The sequence below is a fragment of the Zingiber officinale genome, unplaced genomic scaffold (assembly GCF_018446385.1).
Source record: "Zingiber officinale cultivar Zhangliang unplaced genomic scaffold, Zo_v1.1 ctg136, whole genome shotgun sequence".
Taxonomy (NCBI): Eukaryota; Viridiplantae; Streptophyta; class Magnoliopsida; order Zingiberales; family Zingiberaceae; genus Zingiber; species Zingiber officinale.
In genome coordinates this window covers 231154-248845 of record NW_024589832.1, presented here as the reverse complement: position 1 = coordinate 248845, position 17692 = coordinate 231154, and the positions used below count along the sequence as shown (strand labels likewise).

Sequence of the window (17692 nt, the reverse complement as noted above, 5' to 3'; positions counted from 1 at the left end):
GGATCGAGTTTTGACTCGATCTGATCATTGGGGGATAAAGTTTACCCCCCCAGGGCGCCCGGAACCCCTTCGGGGTGTTGGTTGCTACTCGGAAAGCCTAGAGGTTCCACTGTACAAAAATTTTGTACAAAGGTCTGAACCTTTTCCTAGCTACCATGTGTTCTTTTAAATTAAATTTTGGATCGCCTGCGGAACTTAACACGTTTGATCCAAAACTTAATCTATTTGTTCTTTTAGGTTTTGACTTGGATCTCCTGCGGAACTTAACACGTTCGACCCAAATCACCTTAAGTTATTAATTCCATTAAATATTAATTTCCATAATTGGTTCCCAGTACTGACGTGGCGAGGCACATGGCCTTCTTGGATATGGGAGCAACCACCACCGACTAGACAAAACCTTTTATGGAAAACTAATATTTAATTTCCTAAAATAACTTTAGGTTAACCGAAAAGAACAATCAAATCACAAGGAAAAGAAAAAAAAAGAACACAACATCGAAAAACATATTCAAAATACTAGAATCGCATGCCTTTTGTATTTGGTATTATTTCCAAAAATAACTAGTATGATGCGGAAAGAAAAATTACTAGTTATACCTTTTAGAAAGACCTCTTGATCTTCTACCGTATTCCTCTTCTAACCTCGGACGTTGTGTGAGCAACGATCTTCCGAGATGAGAAACCACCAAAGCACCTTCTTTTCCATTCTTCAAATTTCGGCCAAGCACAAAGCTTCCAAAAGATGAAGATCTTTTCCACCAACCAAGCTCCAAGGGATGTAAGCTTTCTCTCCTTCTTCCTCAAGCTAGATCCAGCCACCAATTAAAACTCCATGAGCATGAAGAGGTTCGGCCACAAAGAGAAGAAGAAGAGAAGAAGAAAGGGCCGGCCACACCACCAAGGAAAAGAGAGAGAAAAATAGAATAGAGTCCTTCGCCTTGAAGCCTCCTCTACCCCCTCTTTTATAATCCTTGGTCTTGGTAAATAAGGAAAATTTAATAAAAACTTCCTTAATTCTTTTGCCATTGAAAAAGAAAATTTATTTAATTAAAAACAATTTTTCTTCTCACTTAAACATGGCCGACCACTTATTTCCTCAAATCAAGGAGAGTTTTAATTAAACAAGAATTAAAACTTCCTAATTTGTTTCAAAATTTATAAAAATTTCTCCAATAATTTTATCCCTTCATGATTGGTTTATAAAAGGAAATTTAATAAATTAAAATCTTTCTTTTAAACATGTGGATAAAAGAAAGTTATCTCTAAAATTAAAATCTCTTTCAATCTACAAATAAGGAAAGATATCAAATCTTTTCTTAATCTTTTGTAGAAACTTATAAAAGAGAATATTTAATTTTAAACTCTCTTTAAATCATGAATATGTTTAAAAGGAAAGTTTTCTTAAAATTTAAAATCCTCCTTTAATCAACAAATAAGGAAAGATTTCAAATTTTAAACTCTCTTTTAAACATGTAGATGATTTACAAATAAGGAAAGTTTTTACCAAAAAATTAAAATCATCCTTTTAAACTACAAATAAGGAAAGAGATTAATCTCTTCTCTTAATCTTTTGTAGAAAGCTATAAAAGGAAATTTTTAATTTTTAAACTCTTTTAAAAACATGATATCCACATAAGAAATAATTTTAATAAAAATCCTTTTTAATATTCTAGTGGCCGGCCACCTAAGCTTGGGACCCATGCTTTGGCCGGCCACCTACATGGCTCATCCACTTGGACTTGGCCGGCCCTAGCTTGGGTTCCAAGCTAGCTTGGTCGGCCCCATTGGATGGGTAAGAAGGTGGGTATGCGGTGGGTATAAATCTCAATATACTAGAGGCTACGATAGGGACCAAGAGGAGGAATTGGTTTTGGTCTCCCGATGAAATTAAGCATCCCGTGTTCGCCCCGAACACACAACTTAATTTCATCAATAATAATTCATTCCACTAAAGAACTATTATTGAACTACCGCACCAATCCCAAATTACATTTTGGGCTCCTTCTTATTATGAGTGTGTTAGTCTCCCTGTGTTTAAGATAACAAATGTCCACTAATTAAGTAAGTTACTGACAACTCACTTAATTAATATCTAGCTCCAAGAGTAGTACCACTCAACTTCATCGTCATGTCGGACTAAGTCCACCTGCAGGGTTTAACATGACAATCCTTATGAGCTCCTCTTGGGGACATTCTCAACCTAGATCACTAGGACACAGTTTCCTTCTATAATCAACAATACACACTATAAGTGATATCATTTCCCAACTTATCGGGCTTATTGATTCATCGAACTAAATCTCACTCATTGATAAATTAAAGAAATAAATATCAAATATATGTGCTCGTTATTATATTAGGATTAAGAGCACACACTTCCATAATAACTGATGTCTTTGTTTCTTTATAAAGTCAGTATAAAAGAAACGACCTCTAATGGTCCTACTCAATACACTCTAAGTGTACTAGTGTAATTATATAGTTAAGATAAACTAATACCTAATTACACTACGACCTTCCAATGGTTTGTTCCTTTCCATTTATGGTCGTGAGCTACTGTTTATAATTTATAAGGTACTGATAACATGATCCTCTGTGTGTGACACCACACACCATGTTATCTACAATATAAATTAATTGAACAACTACATTTATCATAAATGTAGATATTTGACCAATGTGATTCTTATTTCTAGATAAATGTTTATACCAAAAGCTAGGCTTTTAGTATACACTCTAACACGGGGCGCCCCGACCAAGGCTATAAATATAGCCTTGGTCCAAAAGCTTTTCAATAATCACGACCATTCCATTTCAAACACTTGTAAGCTTTAGTTGTAATTAAGCTTCTGTTTCTGCGCTTCAACGTTATAAGAGGCTTCTCCGCCTGAAGGAGTATTAGTGCGACAATTTCCTTGGATTAACAACCTCCCCGGTTGTAACCAAGTCAAAATTCGATGCCTCGTTCTTTTCTGCTTTCCATTTACTGCTTAGCTTTATATATACAAGTGTTAGCTTAATCGTATGAGAAGGGATGTTCTTACTTTTATAGGCTATCCAACAACCCCCTCCTAGCTGACCCAACGGCCTATCTTTCTAGACTTACATTCTTCCTTCACTTGCTTGACCAATCTAACATAACCCGCATCACTAGCCTCCTCTTCAAGTCTAGTCAAAGGAGGTATAGCCGACTGACTAGACCTAAGCCTGTTTTTGTCCTTCTGCGATTCTCTGCAATAGTGATCTCGTGACTCCTGCTACCATGATTCCGTGACACCCCCAGCAAGTTAAATAGGGGTGTGATCCTATCTTCTACAACATCAAGTTCTGCTTTTTCTTGTTCTACTTCCTCTCTAAAGATTTTATTGTAAGTCATGGCTTCAAATATTCCCTCATGGGATCAATTGCTACACGAGAAGGAAAAATCCTTAGCTAAGGCCACGCGAGCTCTGGATCTACATTGTTCACGCCAAAGAGAACTAGAGGTACGTTTATTGGCAGCTCAATCACAGGTCCAGTTAGAAGTGGCTTTGAGGAACAAAACCTATTCAAAGTTGAAGCAAAAAACTGAGGAGTTGGATGATTTAAAAGCCCAACACGCTTCAGAGATAACCGTCTTGACCAAGAAAGTTCATGTAGATGGTTTGCTGATATCACGACAACAACAAGATTTAGACTAGCAAAAGGCTAAGGTGGATCTTCTACAAGCTGAGTTGTATCAGATTAGGCTAGAGATGACCTCTCAGTCACATGTTTCAGGGGGGGTGTGAGTTAAGCAAGCGCTAGAGGACTGGATAGGCTTCTCCCTTCTGTCTAGGGTGTCATTCTACTACACGGCCATAGCTAGGATAGGAAGAACAATTGGGTGGTTCCAAATAAGAGTTTAAATTCCGTTGGATGACAGATTTTCCTATAGGTAATTTGTTTTCCTCCCACAAAATGTGATAATGAGTTAGCTTGTTCATTCCCTTTCTCCCAGAAAATGTTCATGTTGTCAGTAGAAGTTTGTTTACTTGCTATATTTGTTTATGAAGGATTTTCAAAAGTTCAAGAGTTAGGACTGTACTTCCAATGATAATATAAAATTTCACATCTATGTTTGATTATGATATTTATCTTATTAAGTGTTTCTTGTGTTCACCTGAAGACTGGTCAATTGGAGAAGTAATATGTGTATGTTGAACAAATATGAACTCAACTGGGCTTCGGGGCTTCTTTCTGCATACACGGTCAGTCGGGTCTACAATTAATCAAAATCTCTCCCTTATTTACATATTTTGTTTATTCATCTAGATTTTATTATTCACGTGATATTTTAGAGTGGTCTTACTAATAATCGATCTTTCAAACGGAGAGGGAACGTTCGAAGATATGACGGTTCAGTGTATGATTCGACTTATTCTGTCTATCATAATTGTCCTTTCTGGGCAAGCACCACATATTCTTCCTGGGTTTTTTAACGACAGCATGGCCAGAAGCTTACAAGGAAATTAAGAAACTTACTCCTCCTTGACCTCAATTAAAGAAGAGCTGGCTACCAAGGAACTTGAGTCAAAGGCTTCCCAAGATACTTTAGTGGTTTATCGAGCAGCGGAAGTAGAGCGATTTGAGAAGAGGATGAGGGCTATCCTAGAATCCTCTGAGTTTAATACTCCTATTGCTGCCTGCATCACTAAGGCTTTCACTCATGGGGTTGACGGAGGTATAAGACAACTGAAAAGGAGAGGAATATTTGTTTCTGATCCTCTTGCCAGTTTCTTGGACCGTCATGAACTACTGGCCACTATACCCCCTGATCTGTTTCCTAACTTGCTCACATTCTGTGTTTTCATTGTCCATCCTGAGTATTAATCATGGCTTTCCCTTTGTTGTCGTGTATGTTTTAGTGAACATTCAACGATTTGTATAGTTTTCAATGTTGCCTTTGTTTGCTTAGAAACATTTTATTACCACCTTGCTTATCCATTTAACAGCTTCGCCCTATTTTTCGTAACTATACAAAATTACTTTTATATTGAATTTCATCTAGGCTTAATACTACCTCTATTTAGTATTCGGTCGGCTATGGGTGACCTCAAGTTTAACCCTATGCTTCAACACTATTCATCACCCGGTCGAGTCTCGATGATCAATCAGACTTATTCATATACGACACCAAATATAATCTTGTCCAAAAGCTAAGAAGATGGTTGGCAGGGCACGCGACCCTGTAGTTGGCTGGAAGAAGACTCCGATGTGACTCTAGTGTTGACTAGAAGAAGACTCCGTGGTGGCTCTGGTGTTAACGGGAAGAAGACTCCGCGATGGCTCTGGTGTTGACTGGAGGAAGACTTTGCGTTGTCCTATAAGATCAAGAGCGTTAGTGTTGGGCTAGGGAAGGATTCCCGACGTTGGCCCACCGATGCCCAAGTCAGTGATCTGTGTACGAGGTGAAGAATAGTAAGTAGACTGTAGCAATGAGCATATTCAACTATGAAATATCACATACCTCCGCCTGTGAATAGAGATCCCCTTTTATAGTGGCACTATAGCGTCTGTGCACACATCTCAAAGTATAAGTACATTTTCCAAAGTGTCATAGGAAAAGACAAGTCAAAAAATGTCTTTTGACACATTTACTTAAGCAAGTACGCAAATATCTGATATGACTGGCTAGAAGTTTCTAAAGTACTATTTGTTTGCTGTACATTCTCTGTTATCGATGACACAAATTTTCAAAAGAGTATGATAAGATGTGTAGGTGGGTCCTACTGTAGGTCGACTGCGAGTTGTTCGGTCGGGACGTCACCAGCTCAGCCATATTGAATGGAGCTATCGACCTATTCTTCACTCGACCGTGCTATTGTCGAAGGGGTGTATTCCATCCGATCAAATCGGAGGTCCGATTGGCCAAGATGGTGGATCGGATAGCTTAGTATTAGGCTCTTAACCTGGGCTGCAAGGGTTGAGGACGATCGCTCGGATGATTCGGTCAGCCTTTTAAGTCCGCCCTGCCATGTAATCCGCTCGGGCAACTGATAATATTACGGGTACCTTTGACCTCTTATTGACTTTGACCATTATATCAGCCGATCTATACTGTGTTAACCCACTTTTAGAGGGATACATCTTTATCATCATCGTATCATACATTTTATTAAATTCACCAAAGATCTTTTTTTTTAAATATTAAATTACAGACTTCTAATAAAATTAGTTTTAATTAGTTAATTAATAGAAAAGAAAGTTTCCTCTTATTGTAATTTTAAATCATTTTCCATTTATTTGATCTTTAATTAATAGCATTGTTATTTAAAATTAATTAAATAAGATGACATCAGTTAGATTAATAACTAAGTTAATGGTGATAACAAAATTTAAACACCTTAAAAATATATCCATCAAAAATATATTTCATTACTTTCTAAAATAATTAAATAATTCTGCAACAGACAGATATTCCAAATTGACCACAAATATCGAAGAAAATTTAATGTAGCAGTTTACAACAATCAAATAACAGAGACCTTTTCTTTAATTTGCATTTTTTTCCTTTCTTTGTTTTTTCAAAATGTTTAATCAAACTAATCAGATTAATTAATGTCTTAAAAGAAAGTAAAGAAGCGAGGAGGGGGAGAGGTGGCCGCCGCCGCCGCCGGATGAGAGCTCACCGTTTCCTCTTCCTTAGCCAATTCCGCTTCCTGGTTGAGGTCAATTATCAAGCCCATCGCCGTCGAGCACTCAGTCAGCGAAGACGATGGCCCAGCCATCGGCCTGTTCTCGGCTGCGGCTTGCCGTCTATTCCTCTCGTAGTGAGCCCTCATGTGCCCGCCTAGCGCTGGCCCCGTCGCGAACGACTTGGAGCAGAAAGAGCAAGCATGAGGATTGTATTGGTCCGCTGCTCCGGTGACGACGGCCGCTGACGCGGCGGCTCTGTTTTCGGCAGGGAACTTCCGATGGCTGGCTTTGGCTTTGTGGCCCCCCAAGGCCTGGTAGGAAGAGAACACCTTACCGCACTCGGAACATACATAACGCGCCTGGTTGCGCTGTGTCGGTGCCGGAGATACAGACGGAGACGGCTGTTGGATAGGCGGCTGCGGCGGAAGTGGCTTGTCCTGCTGCGACAGCGACGGCAGTGAAATTGGAGACAACTCTCGCCGCTGTTTTGGTGGAGACAGGTATGGCGATGGAAGTGACAGGCTCCGTTTCTCCACCTCCGGCGGCGGAAGCGACTGGCTCAGTTGATCCACCTCCGGCGTAGAAAGCGGGGACCTTTCGTCCTCTGCCGGAGTCATCTCGTCGTCGTGAACGGGCGGAGAAGAGATTAGAAGAGTCGGTGTGTGTGGATTAAGGAGATTTTCGTTGTGTTATATTTATAGCAAACGAATTAATCAACTGGATGTTGCTTTTGTTAACGAATCAATCAAATCAAATAATTCATTATTTTTTTTCCTTAACAGTGCTCGACTCAAATTAGTCCGTGTGTCTATTTTCTTTTTTTCGTCACTTATATTCAAATTTATTTTAGGAAATAATTTTATAAATGTACAAAATTTTGATTACAGTTTATGAGGCGAAATTAGAAAGGTGCACTAGTTATAGTTTGCATTATTTTAATCTTATCCAGATTACTAGTATGGTGACGGTAATCTTTATTATTACTAATAATGATCTAATTATTAAAATAATTGGGACGAAGTTAATATAAAATATATAGTAATTTTAATAAATTAAATTAAAAAATATTAAGTTGATTTACTTTAATATGGTATAATAATGATTTATAGAGACACTTGTCACATGCATGCATAATGATGATTTAAAATAGAACTATTTTTTTAAAAAAAAATAAAAGATTCAGATTTAATACTCTCACAGATATAATATCATGTTCTGAATATTATACAAATAATAACATAAAATAAAAATATTTTTTAAGATATATATATTTATCCAGTGATAAGGTGAGAGTCACTCAGTAGAAGGGTCAATGATATGATGAAGATCAAAATTCAGATTCTTCAGGATCATCTTCGCCCATATGGTAAAATAGTTCCTTACACAATTCTGAATATGTGACGCGTCCTTCATGACATCCTCATACATAGTCTGCTATCATCGTAGGATACTCTGACAATGAACGCATCAAAGCCCAGATCCTATAACAGTCCAGGACTGAAAACTCTTCTTGCTCAAATTTCCAAAATAGTGTATCAAGTCGTCTAGTATGTCCGTCGACTTCATAAGTAGAGTTATATTCTATCTCCTGAATCTCCTCCTTAAGCTAGTTTCGTCGCACTTCGTACCGAGTCAATGTGGTAATCGTCCGTACCATCTAAAAAATTAAAATTAAATAAGTCAGTACAAAATCGACTAACTATTAGAAAACTAGTTTAATTTAATTTACATAAGTACAGTACCATCATTATAAATCAAGAAAAATAAATCTTCTCTTATGAAGATATTATTTTAAGTTGTGATCACAATCAAACTCATAACTAGATGGATTTAAGAGAATTAAGAGTTAACAAATGACAACCATATACTGGAGTGGCAAAACGATGGCAACAGATAGATCACGTTGGAACTCATCCATTAGGCTAGGAGAAGTAACAGGGGACTCTATCAGACAATTGCAATGTAGTAAATTAACTAGACATAGAACCTAATAATCAACTTATGTGAAATGTTAAACCACTATGACATCATAAATGAAATGACTAGGTTGAGAACCTTTCCACAGTAATATCAGTATTATTTCTTTGATCACTAACTAGTTCAAGAAAGTAAATGAAAATGATACATAATTAAGAAACATAACAATGATTTCACACTAGCAAGCCTTCCACTACCAGATGATGATGGTCAACAAGTTATTCCCTCTATTTGACCTTGTCATCGATATTAGTCCTCTCCGTACTAACTGTTTCTTAATTTTGTTTCTTATCTTTTACACCTGACTTCACAAGTAATATCTACCGATGAACAGGGCCGGCCCTGACATTTAGGGGCCCTTGGCGAAAAGAGAAAAAGAGGCCCTATAATTTTTTTTTTTTTTTTTTTTTTTTGCTAACACACAATTTGAATAGAATTTAATGATAAAACTTAAAAAAACAATACATTTTATTTAAAATATGACGAACTCCATACAAAATATATTTTTCAAGATTCTCCAAAAAAATACAACACCATACAAAATATTTTTTTCAAGATTCTCCAAAAAAATATAACACCATACAAAATATATTTCCCAAGTTTCTCCAAAAGTGCAATCCCTGCAAATACAAAAACAAAACAAGTATCAAATAATCATTGAAAAAATCTAGATCTTCTAGCATTTTGGGAAGCAAAATCATCAATAAGGTCTTCCAAATCAAGTTTTTCTAACACCTCATTTTCAATGCATAAAATTGCCAAGCCATTTAATCTGTCTTGAGACATAGTTGAACGCAAGTGAGATTTTATCAATTTTAGTTTAGAAAAACTTCTTTCTGCTGATGCTACAGTAATGGGTATAGTTAACAAAACTCTATAAGCAATGGAAATATTAGGAAAACAATACAAGACTTTTACAAACTCAAGAACTTCAAAAGCTGACTTTGTTTCTGTTGGTAAACACATTTGTAGTACTTGCAATTCAGAAAATAAATCATCAGCATCAATATCAGACTTGTCATTATATTTTAGAGCAACTTGAAGATTATTACAACACTCATACAATCTATTATCATTCATTGAAAGAAATTTTTTAGGATTGAATGGAAAACCAAAAATGTTTTCAAAGATTTCTAATTGTTCAAATCTACTTTTTAAAGAGGAAATAGCAATATCAACAACAACAATAAAATAATTAATCCTAAAAGATTCTTCAGCAGATTGTGAAATCTCTTCATGATAATTTTCATCGAATTGTTTCTTTCTATGAATTGTACGTTTTTTAGGAAAAATAGGATCAATTTCCATTTTAGATGCAATCTCTTTCACTAATGTCATAGCAGATTGGAAACCTTCCTCCCTATATCTTTCAAAATAAGAAATCAATCCTCTCAAAATCTTTATTGCAATATCAATTTGCATATCTTTAGATTGCAACTTTTTACTAATCAATTCAATTTTTTTCAAAATGTTATGCCATATAGTCATGCCCAACAAAAATTCAAAACTTTCAAGTTCATGTGTTACTAAAGATTCAGCCTCACTCCTAGTCTTAGCATCTTCACTAACTTTCGATAATTCATATAAAGCTTCTCTTATCTCATTTGGTTGAGTTATTATGGCTGTGATACTATTAACATGACTTTCCCATCTTGTTGTTGACAATGACTTTAAAGTTAATTGATGAACATGATCTTGTAAAATCTTCCACCTTTTTGTAGAACTAGCAAATAAAGTATACATGCGCTGCACAACTCCAAAAAATGACACAGCCTTAACACAAGAATTTGCCATATCACAAATTGTTAAATTAAGAGAATGACAAGCACATGGCATATAAAATGCTCTTGGATTTATTTCAAGAAATCTCTTTTGTACACCTTGATTTTTACCTTTCATATTAGAACCATTATCATAACCTTGTCCCCTCACATTATCAATATCAAGTCCGAGGGTTTCTAAAACAGATTGCAATTCATTAAAAAGTCCTAATCCAGATGTATCATCCACTTTTAAAAACTCTATAAAATACTCATTTACCTTTATAGGGCAAGCTAAGACATCCACACATCGAATTATCAAAGTCATTTGCTCATGGTGACTTGCATCTGAAGTACAATCAAGTATCACTGAAAAATATTTTGCCTCTTTTATTTTTTCAATTATAGTACTTCTGACTTTAGAACCTAATATAAAAATCAACTCATTTTGAATCTTATGACTAAGGTAATGATAATGAATCTCATTATTTTGAATGCGTCTAAAATGCTCTTGCATTACCAAATCAAATTCTGCAATTAATTCAAGTAGCCCCAAAAAGTTACCATTACTACTTTGGTAAATTTTTTCATTATCCCCACGAAAAGCCAAATTACGTTTAACAAGACATTTCACAACAGAAATAATCCTAGCTAAAACAAGTTTCCAATGTTCTTTCTCTTTCTTAATTTGCACTTGGATCTCTTTGTCAATTGTTTCATTCTTTTTCAATCTAATTTCCAAATTAATCCAAGTTCTCATGTTAGTAATATGGTCAATACCATTCTCATGTTGTCTAAGTCTATCACTTAAATGTTTCCAATCATTCAAACCTTCATTTGCCAACAAACTTTTATTTTTCACTGATTTAAACAATTTGCAACAAAAACAATATACTTTGTTTGCATCTTTCGAGTATACAAGCCATTTTCTATCTTGATTCTCTCCATTTGGTAATTTTCTTGTGTAATAAGAATATGAAAAATGTCTCGAAAACTCATCTAGAGTAAACTTAAGATTACTTTCTCTTATAGGACCTTTCTCTACCAACAGATCTCTTGTTTTATTATCAATGTTATCCCAAGATCTTGGATCATATATATCAAAAACATGACCAGTTTTCTCTAACTCATTTTCATCCTCAATTATATTACCAACTTCTACATTCAAATCATTATCATCATTTTCTTTCAATTCTTCTTGCTCATTCATTGCATGGTTATTGTCATCATTTTCTATCAATTCGTTCTGCTCATTGATTGTATGATTATTAAGTTCTTCTTGATTACTCAGTTGTTGCTCATTTGTTGCATAATCATTTAGTTCTTCTTGATTACTTAATTGTTGCTCATCTATTGCATAATCATTTAGTTCTTGATTTTCTTCTTGTAATTCATCAACTGAATCTTCAATTGAAGAGCTATTTTTAAAAAATTTATGAAGAGCACCTTTCTGAGTTTTAATAATCTCTTCTACTCTTTTTCTTTTGTTTCTTTTCTGACTCCCAGATAGATATTTCTTTGAAAACATGCTTGTAATACAAAGTTTAAGTGTAAAAATAAAACATACAAAACTAGAAACAAAGCTAGCAAGTAGCAAAGAAATAAAGACAAGTAGTGAAAATAATAGTAAAAGAGCAATAAAACCTGGTTTGTGCTTGAATCAATCGATAGATGCCACTTTTGCAATAATTTCCAGTTGAACAACAGATCTAAGGCAAAGATCACTAAGAGATGGAACTCGTAACACGGCAACAGTTTTACTCTTCGAGCATAAATCCAAACACTTTTTCCCTAGAGGAACTCAAACATGAGTCACTGACTCGACCATCTAGAAATCAAAGTCAAAAGCTATGAAAGGGAGAAAGAAAATCAGTAAATCACCTCCACTGTGATTGAAAATTCTCAAAAATGGCCTCTAAATCCTGTTGACATGATCACTGATCAGATCAGGTTCACTGCAAGCACCTTTTACTGATTATGATAGTGTTTAAAATAATTGAAATTACAAGAGTGAAACAGATGTTAGAAGTCGCAACAACCAAAAAAACACTCAGCCATTTTATTATAAGATCAAGTACACTGCATGATATAGCACCAAGACAAAGGGATTACAAGGGATTAGTGTTGTTTTTAAAAAGGTCTCAACTCTCAACCAAGACAAACTCAGAAATAGACTCATGCCTAAAATACCCATTTCTCCCAAAACAAAACCATTAGCTAATAAGGAGGATGGATTTAATGAGCCATCACTTCCACTTTTCGACTGACAGTTGAACAAAGAATTTTTTTTGCCCCAAACTAATTTTACTCGGATTAATGTTTGTCGGAAAAAGTTAGATATTAGAAATCATGATGCAAGAACTTGCAAAAGGAAAAAAGAGTGTATTCTTGAAATAGGTTCTGACTGTGACAAGTATGCAAATTCTAAGAAAAATCACACTCTAGGCGTTACTTTTCTTGTATGAATCTGAGGATAAGATATGGCATTCAGAATCAAGATACTAGAACTAAAACCATATGCAATCATAAACTACTTGCACCAGATTGCAAAGTAATTTTTACCTGCTACGATGAGTCGATGAGACTGGAATTTGATTGCAAATACTGTTGACACGATCACTGATCAGATTCAAAAGCTGATGATTTTTACTTTTCAAGCGCAAATCCAAACTGATTTTTCCCAGATGAAATTGTGCTCGGTGACTCCAACTTCAAAAATCAAAATCGACAACTTTCTTGATCAAGAAGATCTCCGACTCCTACAGGCTACAAACTGCAGCGTGTGGACCTGCAGTTACGAGGATAAAATCATATGACTATGATCGATCAAGAAAACAAAAAGAAAGATTTTGCAAAACAATAGTGCGAAAAGGATAAAAGAAAAAAAAGAGAGGAGAAAACGAGAGACAGTACCCGAACTGGAGCTTCCTTCGTTTTTTTTCACAGCACCTTTATTGTTGCTTCAAAGGTTCAAGCAAGGATCAAAGTTGCTGCTTCAAACGTTCAAAGCAAGGATCGAACTTCGAAGGTGTTAGGTGTGCTGCTTCAAAGGTTCAAAGCATGGATGAAAAGGTGCTGCTTCAATGGGTGATGGGTCAGTAAAAAAACGTTCAACATTGCTGCCTTGGAAAGGAAACTTTGTCTTGGAAAAGAAACATGCTACCATTCGGCCATTCCTTCTTTCCTTTCAATTTTTTTAAAAAGTATTTTCTTAAATTTTAATAACATAAATTCAACGTTTATTAAAAAGATTTTAACTATATATATAATTTAGTCTTTTAACCTTTATTAAAACAAGCTAATAAAATATAATTTTATAATTTTTATTTTATATATATATATATATATATATATCGAATTTAGGGCCCCTAAAAATGGGGGGCCCTGGGCCGTCGCCCTCGGTGACATGCCTCAGGGCCGGCCCTGCCGATGAATGCCCTAATACAAAAAATCAAATCACAACCGAAAGAGGGAGCTTTTACCCGCAAGAACCCTAAAAAATATCACCACTCGACAGAAAGTATAGGAGCTTTTATCGGAGAAAGAGTTCGTTGGTTGAGAGGGAGTTGGCGGAGAGGAGCTGAGCCGCGACAAGGAACTACGACGAGAGAGGCGACCAGAGATGGAGGTCGCGACGTTCATACACGATAGAGGGAGGTGCAGCAGGTTGATTGTGACAAGAGGGAACGCGAGGAGAAAAATCGCAGCACTTCTGCTAGGGTTGGCGTAGAGGATGGAAGGAGAAGAGAGGATGCCGCGATTTTTTTTAAGGCTTTGACGCTAACTTATTCTCACGATGACGCGGAATGCCAACTCACCTGCACCGCACCAAACCGCAAGGAATGCACCGCATATATATTTCTCGTTGACTTTAACCAAATTACACCGTCACCGTTACCGTTAAGTTCGGCCTCTCCGTCATCTTGCTCGCCCTCGTCCTCCTCTTCGCAGTTAACATCGACGAACTCGTGGCCCGCCTTGCCAGTTACAACCGCTGCTTCCTGTTGTGTGAGCTCTCCATTCGCTTGGTCAACATCGCCAGCACCACGTCGGTCTTCGCCGACATCTTACTCCTCCAAATCCAAGTCCTCAACGCACACATCATCACCAGTTATGTGATATTTCCGATGAGGAACTGTTTTAAATCAACGTTGGCGTGAAACGACATAGATGGAGAAAGCACACGGCCAGAGGCTCCAAGAACATGTTGTTGCGGCATTGATCGTGGGGCCAATCTTCTGGCTCATTAGTTCCGTCCACAACATAAGTCAATTGATCAGACGGCAAATGGCCATGTTCAGATCCTGAATAAGTGCATTCAGCTTCCTCTGCTAGTGTGAAGCTTGTTCTTGGTCGCCGGAGTTCTCAACTATCATGGCGTGTTTGGTTCAATCCATTTAATGGTGATCAGTTGTTTATCAGCTGTCACAAACCTACTTTTACTTATCCTGTTTCCTTGTGGGCAGGGGCAAGCTTGGATTTGGCTGTGCTTATCCGGTAGTGTTCTGTTCTTCGCTGGGGGATTGACGAATGCTGTCAGAGTGATCGCGATGCAGAAAATGGAGAGAGTGACCATTGATAAGCTTCGAGGATCTGCATATCTGTTGGAGAAGAAAAGACAGGGTCAGCAACCATTATTGATAAGAAAAATCTGCATTGCCTAAGGAACGACGCACCACCAAGCCAAGCATTTGAGACGTTTATCAGTAGCATATGTCATGCATAGAGTACTTCAAAATATCCACCATTCATAAGTTACATAAATGTTGCACCAAAATGAAAACGGCCAGATGATAACTAAATTAGATTTAAAGTGTCTCATACACGTCCCTCTTCTTCGGGGATAGACTTGCTGACAAATTCAGCCATTGCTTTCAGAGCTCCTTGTTCAGCTTCGTCTTGACCCACCCCAGTTGACTGTTGTTGCTTCTTTCCAATTTTGAACGAATGATCACCTCCATCAATTACATGCAGCACACTGGGACACTTCATTTTCTTTCGAGTGTTTTCCAGCTTATCCAGTGGGCATAAACCATCCTTGCTTCCCTAGATTGATGTCCATTTTTGGGTCAGTAGATAACATAGCAGAAGAAACGAATAAGGCCCGAGCTAGTATCTTCTGAATAAAAAACAACACACTGTCCATGAATCAGACCTGCACGAACATAGTTGGAGTTTCTAGCTGCAACAAAGTCTCATCACGGATTGCTCCATTGATTCCCTAAAACACATGATAATAAGCTGAATACATCATAATGCCCAACTTGTTCGACTACATGTTCCATTCAACTGGAGAGTTAGTTGGGATGTGTAAGAGAAGCACAATCAAGAAGCACAATCAAACTGATGGATGTATGCAACCTTTTGAGTTAAAAAAGATCATTTCTGGTTGAAATGAATGCAGGATTAAGTAGTGAAGACTTCATCAATTATTACATCATCAAAGTAAAGAGTGGATGACGGGTTTAGTGCAATCAAAATTGAGCTTATAACTCTAAACAATTTTGAGAGATCAAAAGACTACCAAGTAGAGGAACATATTCATCATGGATCTTACTTTTCAAATGCTGATTCAATTACTTTGTTGTTTTTGCAATACAAGACATTCAACTTGAGACCTAAGAACTAAGAAGCCAAACTCAAACAGTAGCCAATTGAAACCTTCAAAGGAACCAAGAGAGGGAGAAAATCAATCGATCAAGATCTTCTCGGTCACACAATAATTCTTGTTGCTTTTTCATCAAGAATAGACTCACATAGCTTTCAGAACTTATTTAATCGATGCTATAAGGAAAATATAGGCACCTTTAGAGGATAGCCCAAGCAAACAATTGCTGCGACAGGGATATCTTCTTTTGTAGTCACCATGCAGCTCACTCTAACAGAAAGACAAGTGTAAAGTAAAGATTAACATTAAAAAAAAAAAAAACAGAATTAGCTAATTGTCCCGATGAAGGTTCGTTACCTTGATCCCATGGACTTTCCTACCAAAACAAGAGGATTCCCAGGATGTTTGCTAACTGCATCTTTTACGACATCCAAGTGATGATCGACTAACTTTTCTGCTTTGGGAGGAGCCTTGCGTTTTCCACCAGATATATCTGCAAACCAAGTAAGCCATGTGCAGGACCACCTTTTTCCATATTGAGGAGCATATCTTCCTCATCAAGTTTAAAGAAAAACATAGAGATTTCTTTTACAAACAATTTGCTGATAACCAGAGTAAGTATTATTTGTCCAATGAGCAAAGGAGTTTATATCTTTAGAGCTGATTGCCTGATTCCAACACAGTCAATTCCATAAAGAAACATTTAATGAATCATTCCAGGGGGGGAAAACTCACAGGGATAGTCAAAAGTGACAACAATGGCATTCAATTCTTCCTCAATCTTTTTCTTCCATCTGAAAGGAGAACCAGTAGGATCTTAAGTCAGTAAAGGAACTCCTAAAGGTGTAAGCATCACTCGATCTCAACAAGATCACTTGAAAACGACTCAAAATAATGCTTAAGTCTGTTATAACCGAAGGAAAGCGGAATTTTTTTTTCCCCCTTTGATTAAGAATTTCATATGACGATTCGGACAGAAACAAAGAGAAGAAAATAGATATATTCACCGATAAAAACTGCAGCATCAGTAACCCTTCAGATTTTCGTCAACCAAGAAGCAGACTCGATTGGTGCAAATAGGAAGAGGAATCGGCGTGTCACCTGAGCATCCACTCGGAAGTGGACGGGGCTCCGGCGCCATGTGCGAAGACCACCAGAGGCGTGTTCCCCTTCGTTGCGGAGCTCTCGCTGATTGCCTTATCGTGCTGGTCCTGCCGACGGCGCTTCGACGGTGGAGGTGCGGCGGTAGCCATCGAGGCGGAGTTCCTCGGCCAAACCCTTCGAGGTCTAAATGAAGGTAGTTTTAAAATAAAGAAAAAAACAAAACAAATTCCACAAAAAGCGTTTCTTCATTTTGAGCGCGGATCGGTCACTGTGTCACTACTAATCGATTAAATTACTTTTCATTATTCGCATACAAAAAATATACGGGTATACCATACGCGTGCAAAACTCGAAGGCCGGATTATACCTGCATTACTCCAACACACACACACACACACACACACACAAACTTTGGAATGGGATCGAAGGTAAGATCAGATTTTTAGGGTCTCTAAAAACAAGACTACAAGATGATTAGTGTTAGGAAAAAAAATAAGATATTTTTTCAATAGTATACTTTAAGTAAAAAAAAATTAAATCTGAAAATTTAGTTCTTTCCATAATTCAGATTTTCTTTAGATCT

The 17692-nt window shown here is 36.9% G+C and overlaps 3 protein-coding genes across 3 annotated transcripts; all 3 read right to left on the bottom strand.

Annotated features, from left to right (window-relative positions):
• Positions 1-6587: 6587 nt before the first annotated feature.
• Positions 6588-7277, bottom strand: LOC122036306 (zinc finger protein 36-like). Its single transcript, XM_042595589.1, has one exon. The coding sequence runs from the start codon at positions 7275-7277 to the stop codon at positions 6588-6590; it is 690 nt and encodes a 229-aa protein (XP_042451523.1).
• A 1923-nt stretch (positions 7278-9200) lies between these two features.
• Positions 9201-13549, bottom strand: LOC122036294 (zinc finger MYM-type protein 1-like). Its single transcript, XM_042595576.1, has 4 exons — positions 13311-13549; positions 12960-13185; positions 12279-12352; positions 9201-12188 (listed from the first exon to the last, which is right to left on the bottom strand). Exon 4 carries the CDS (start codon positions 11923-11925, stop codon positions 9292-9294), a length of 2634 nt encoding a protein of 877 aa, XP_042451510.1. The 5' UTR covers positions 11926-12188; positions 12279-12352; positions 12960-13185; positions 13311-13549; the 3' UTR covers positions 9201-9291.
• A 1547-nt stretch (positions 13550-15096) lies between these two features.
• LOC122036319 (KAT8 regulatory NSL complex subunit 3-like) lies at positions 15097-17333 on the bottom strand. The gene is made up of 6 exons (XM_042595612.1): positions 17107-17333; positions 16741-16799; positions 16363-16498; positions 16203-16275; positions 15553-15618; positions 15097-15443 (listed from the first exon to the last, which is right to left on the bottom strand). Exons 1-6 carry the CDS (start codon positions 17256-17258, stop codon positions 15216-15218), a joined length of 714 nt encoding a protein of 237 aa, XP_042451546.1. The 5' UTR covers positions 17259-17333; the 3' UTR covers positions 15097-15215.
• Positions 17334-17692: the final 359 nt, after the last annotated feature.

Bases quoted from the DNA above. Each gene is read 5' to 3' on its own strand.
- LOC122036294 (XM_042595576.1), bottom strand. From the start codon at position 11,925: ATGTTTTCAAAGAAATATCTATCTGGGAGTCAGAAAAGAAACAAAAGA.
- LOC122036306 (XM_042595589.1), bottom strand. From the start codon at position 7,277: ATGACTCCGGCAGAGGACGAAAGGTCCCCGCTTTCTACGCCGGAGGTG.
- LOC122036319 (XM_042595612.1), bottom strand. From the start codon at position 17,258: ATGGCTACCGCCGCACCTCCACCGTCGAAGCGCCGTCGGCAGGACCAG. The intron at 16,499-16,740 runs GTGAGTTTTCCC...CTTGGTTTGCAG, and splicing joins TGTCACTTTTGACTATCCCT to ATATATCTGGTGGAAAACGC. The intron at 15,619-16,202 runs GTGCCTATATTT...CATGTGTTTTAG, and splicing joins GCTTGGGCTATCCTCTAAAG to GGAATCAATGGAGCAATCCG.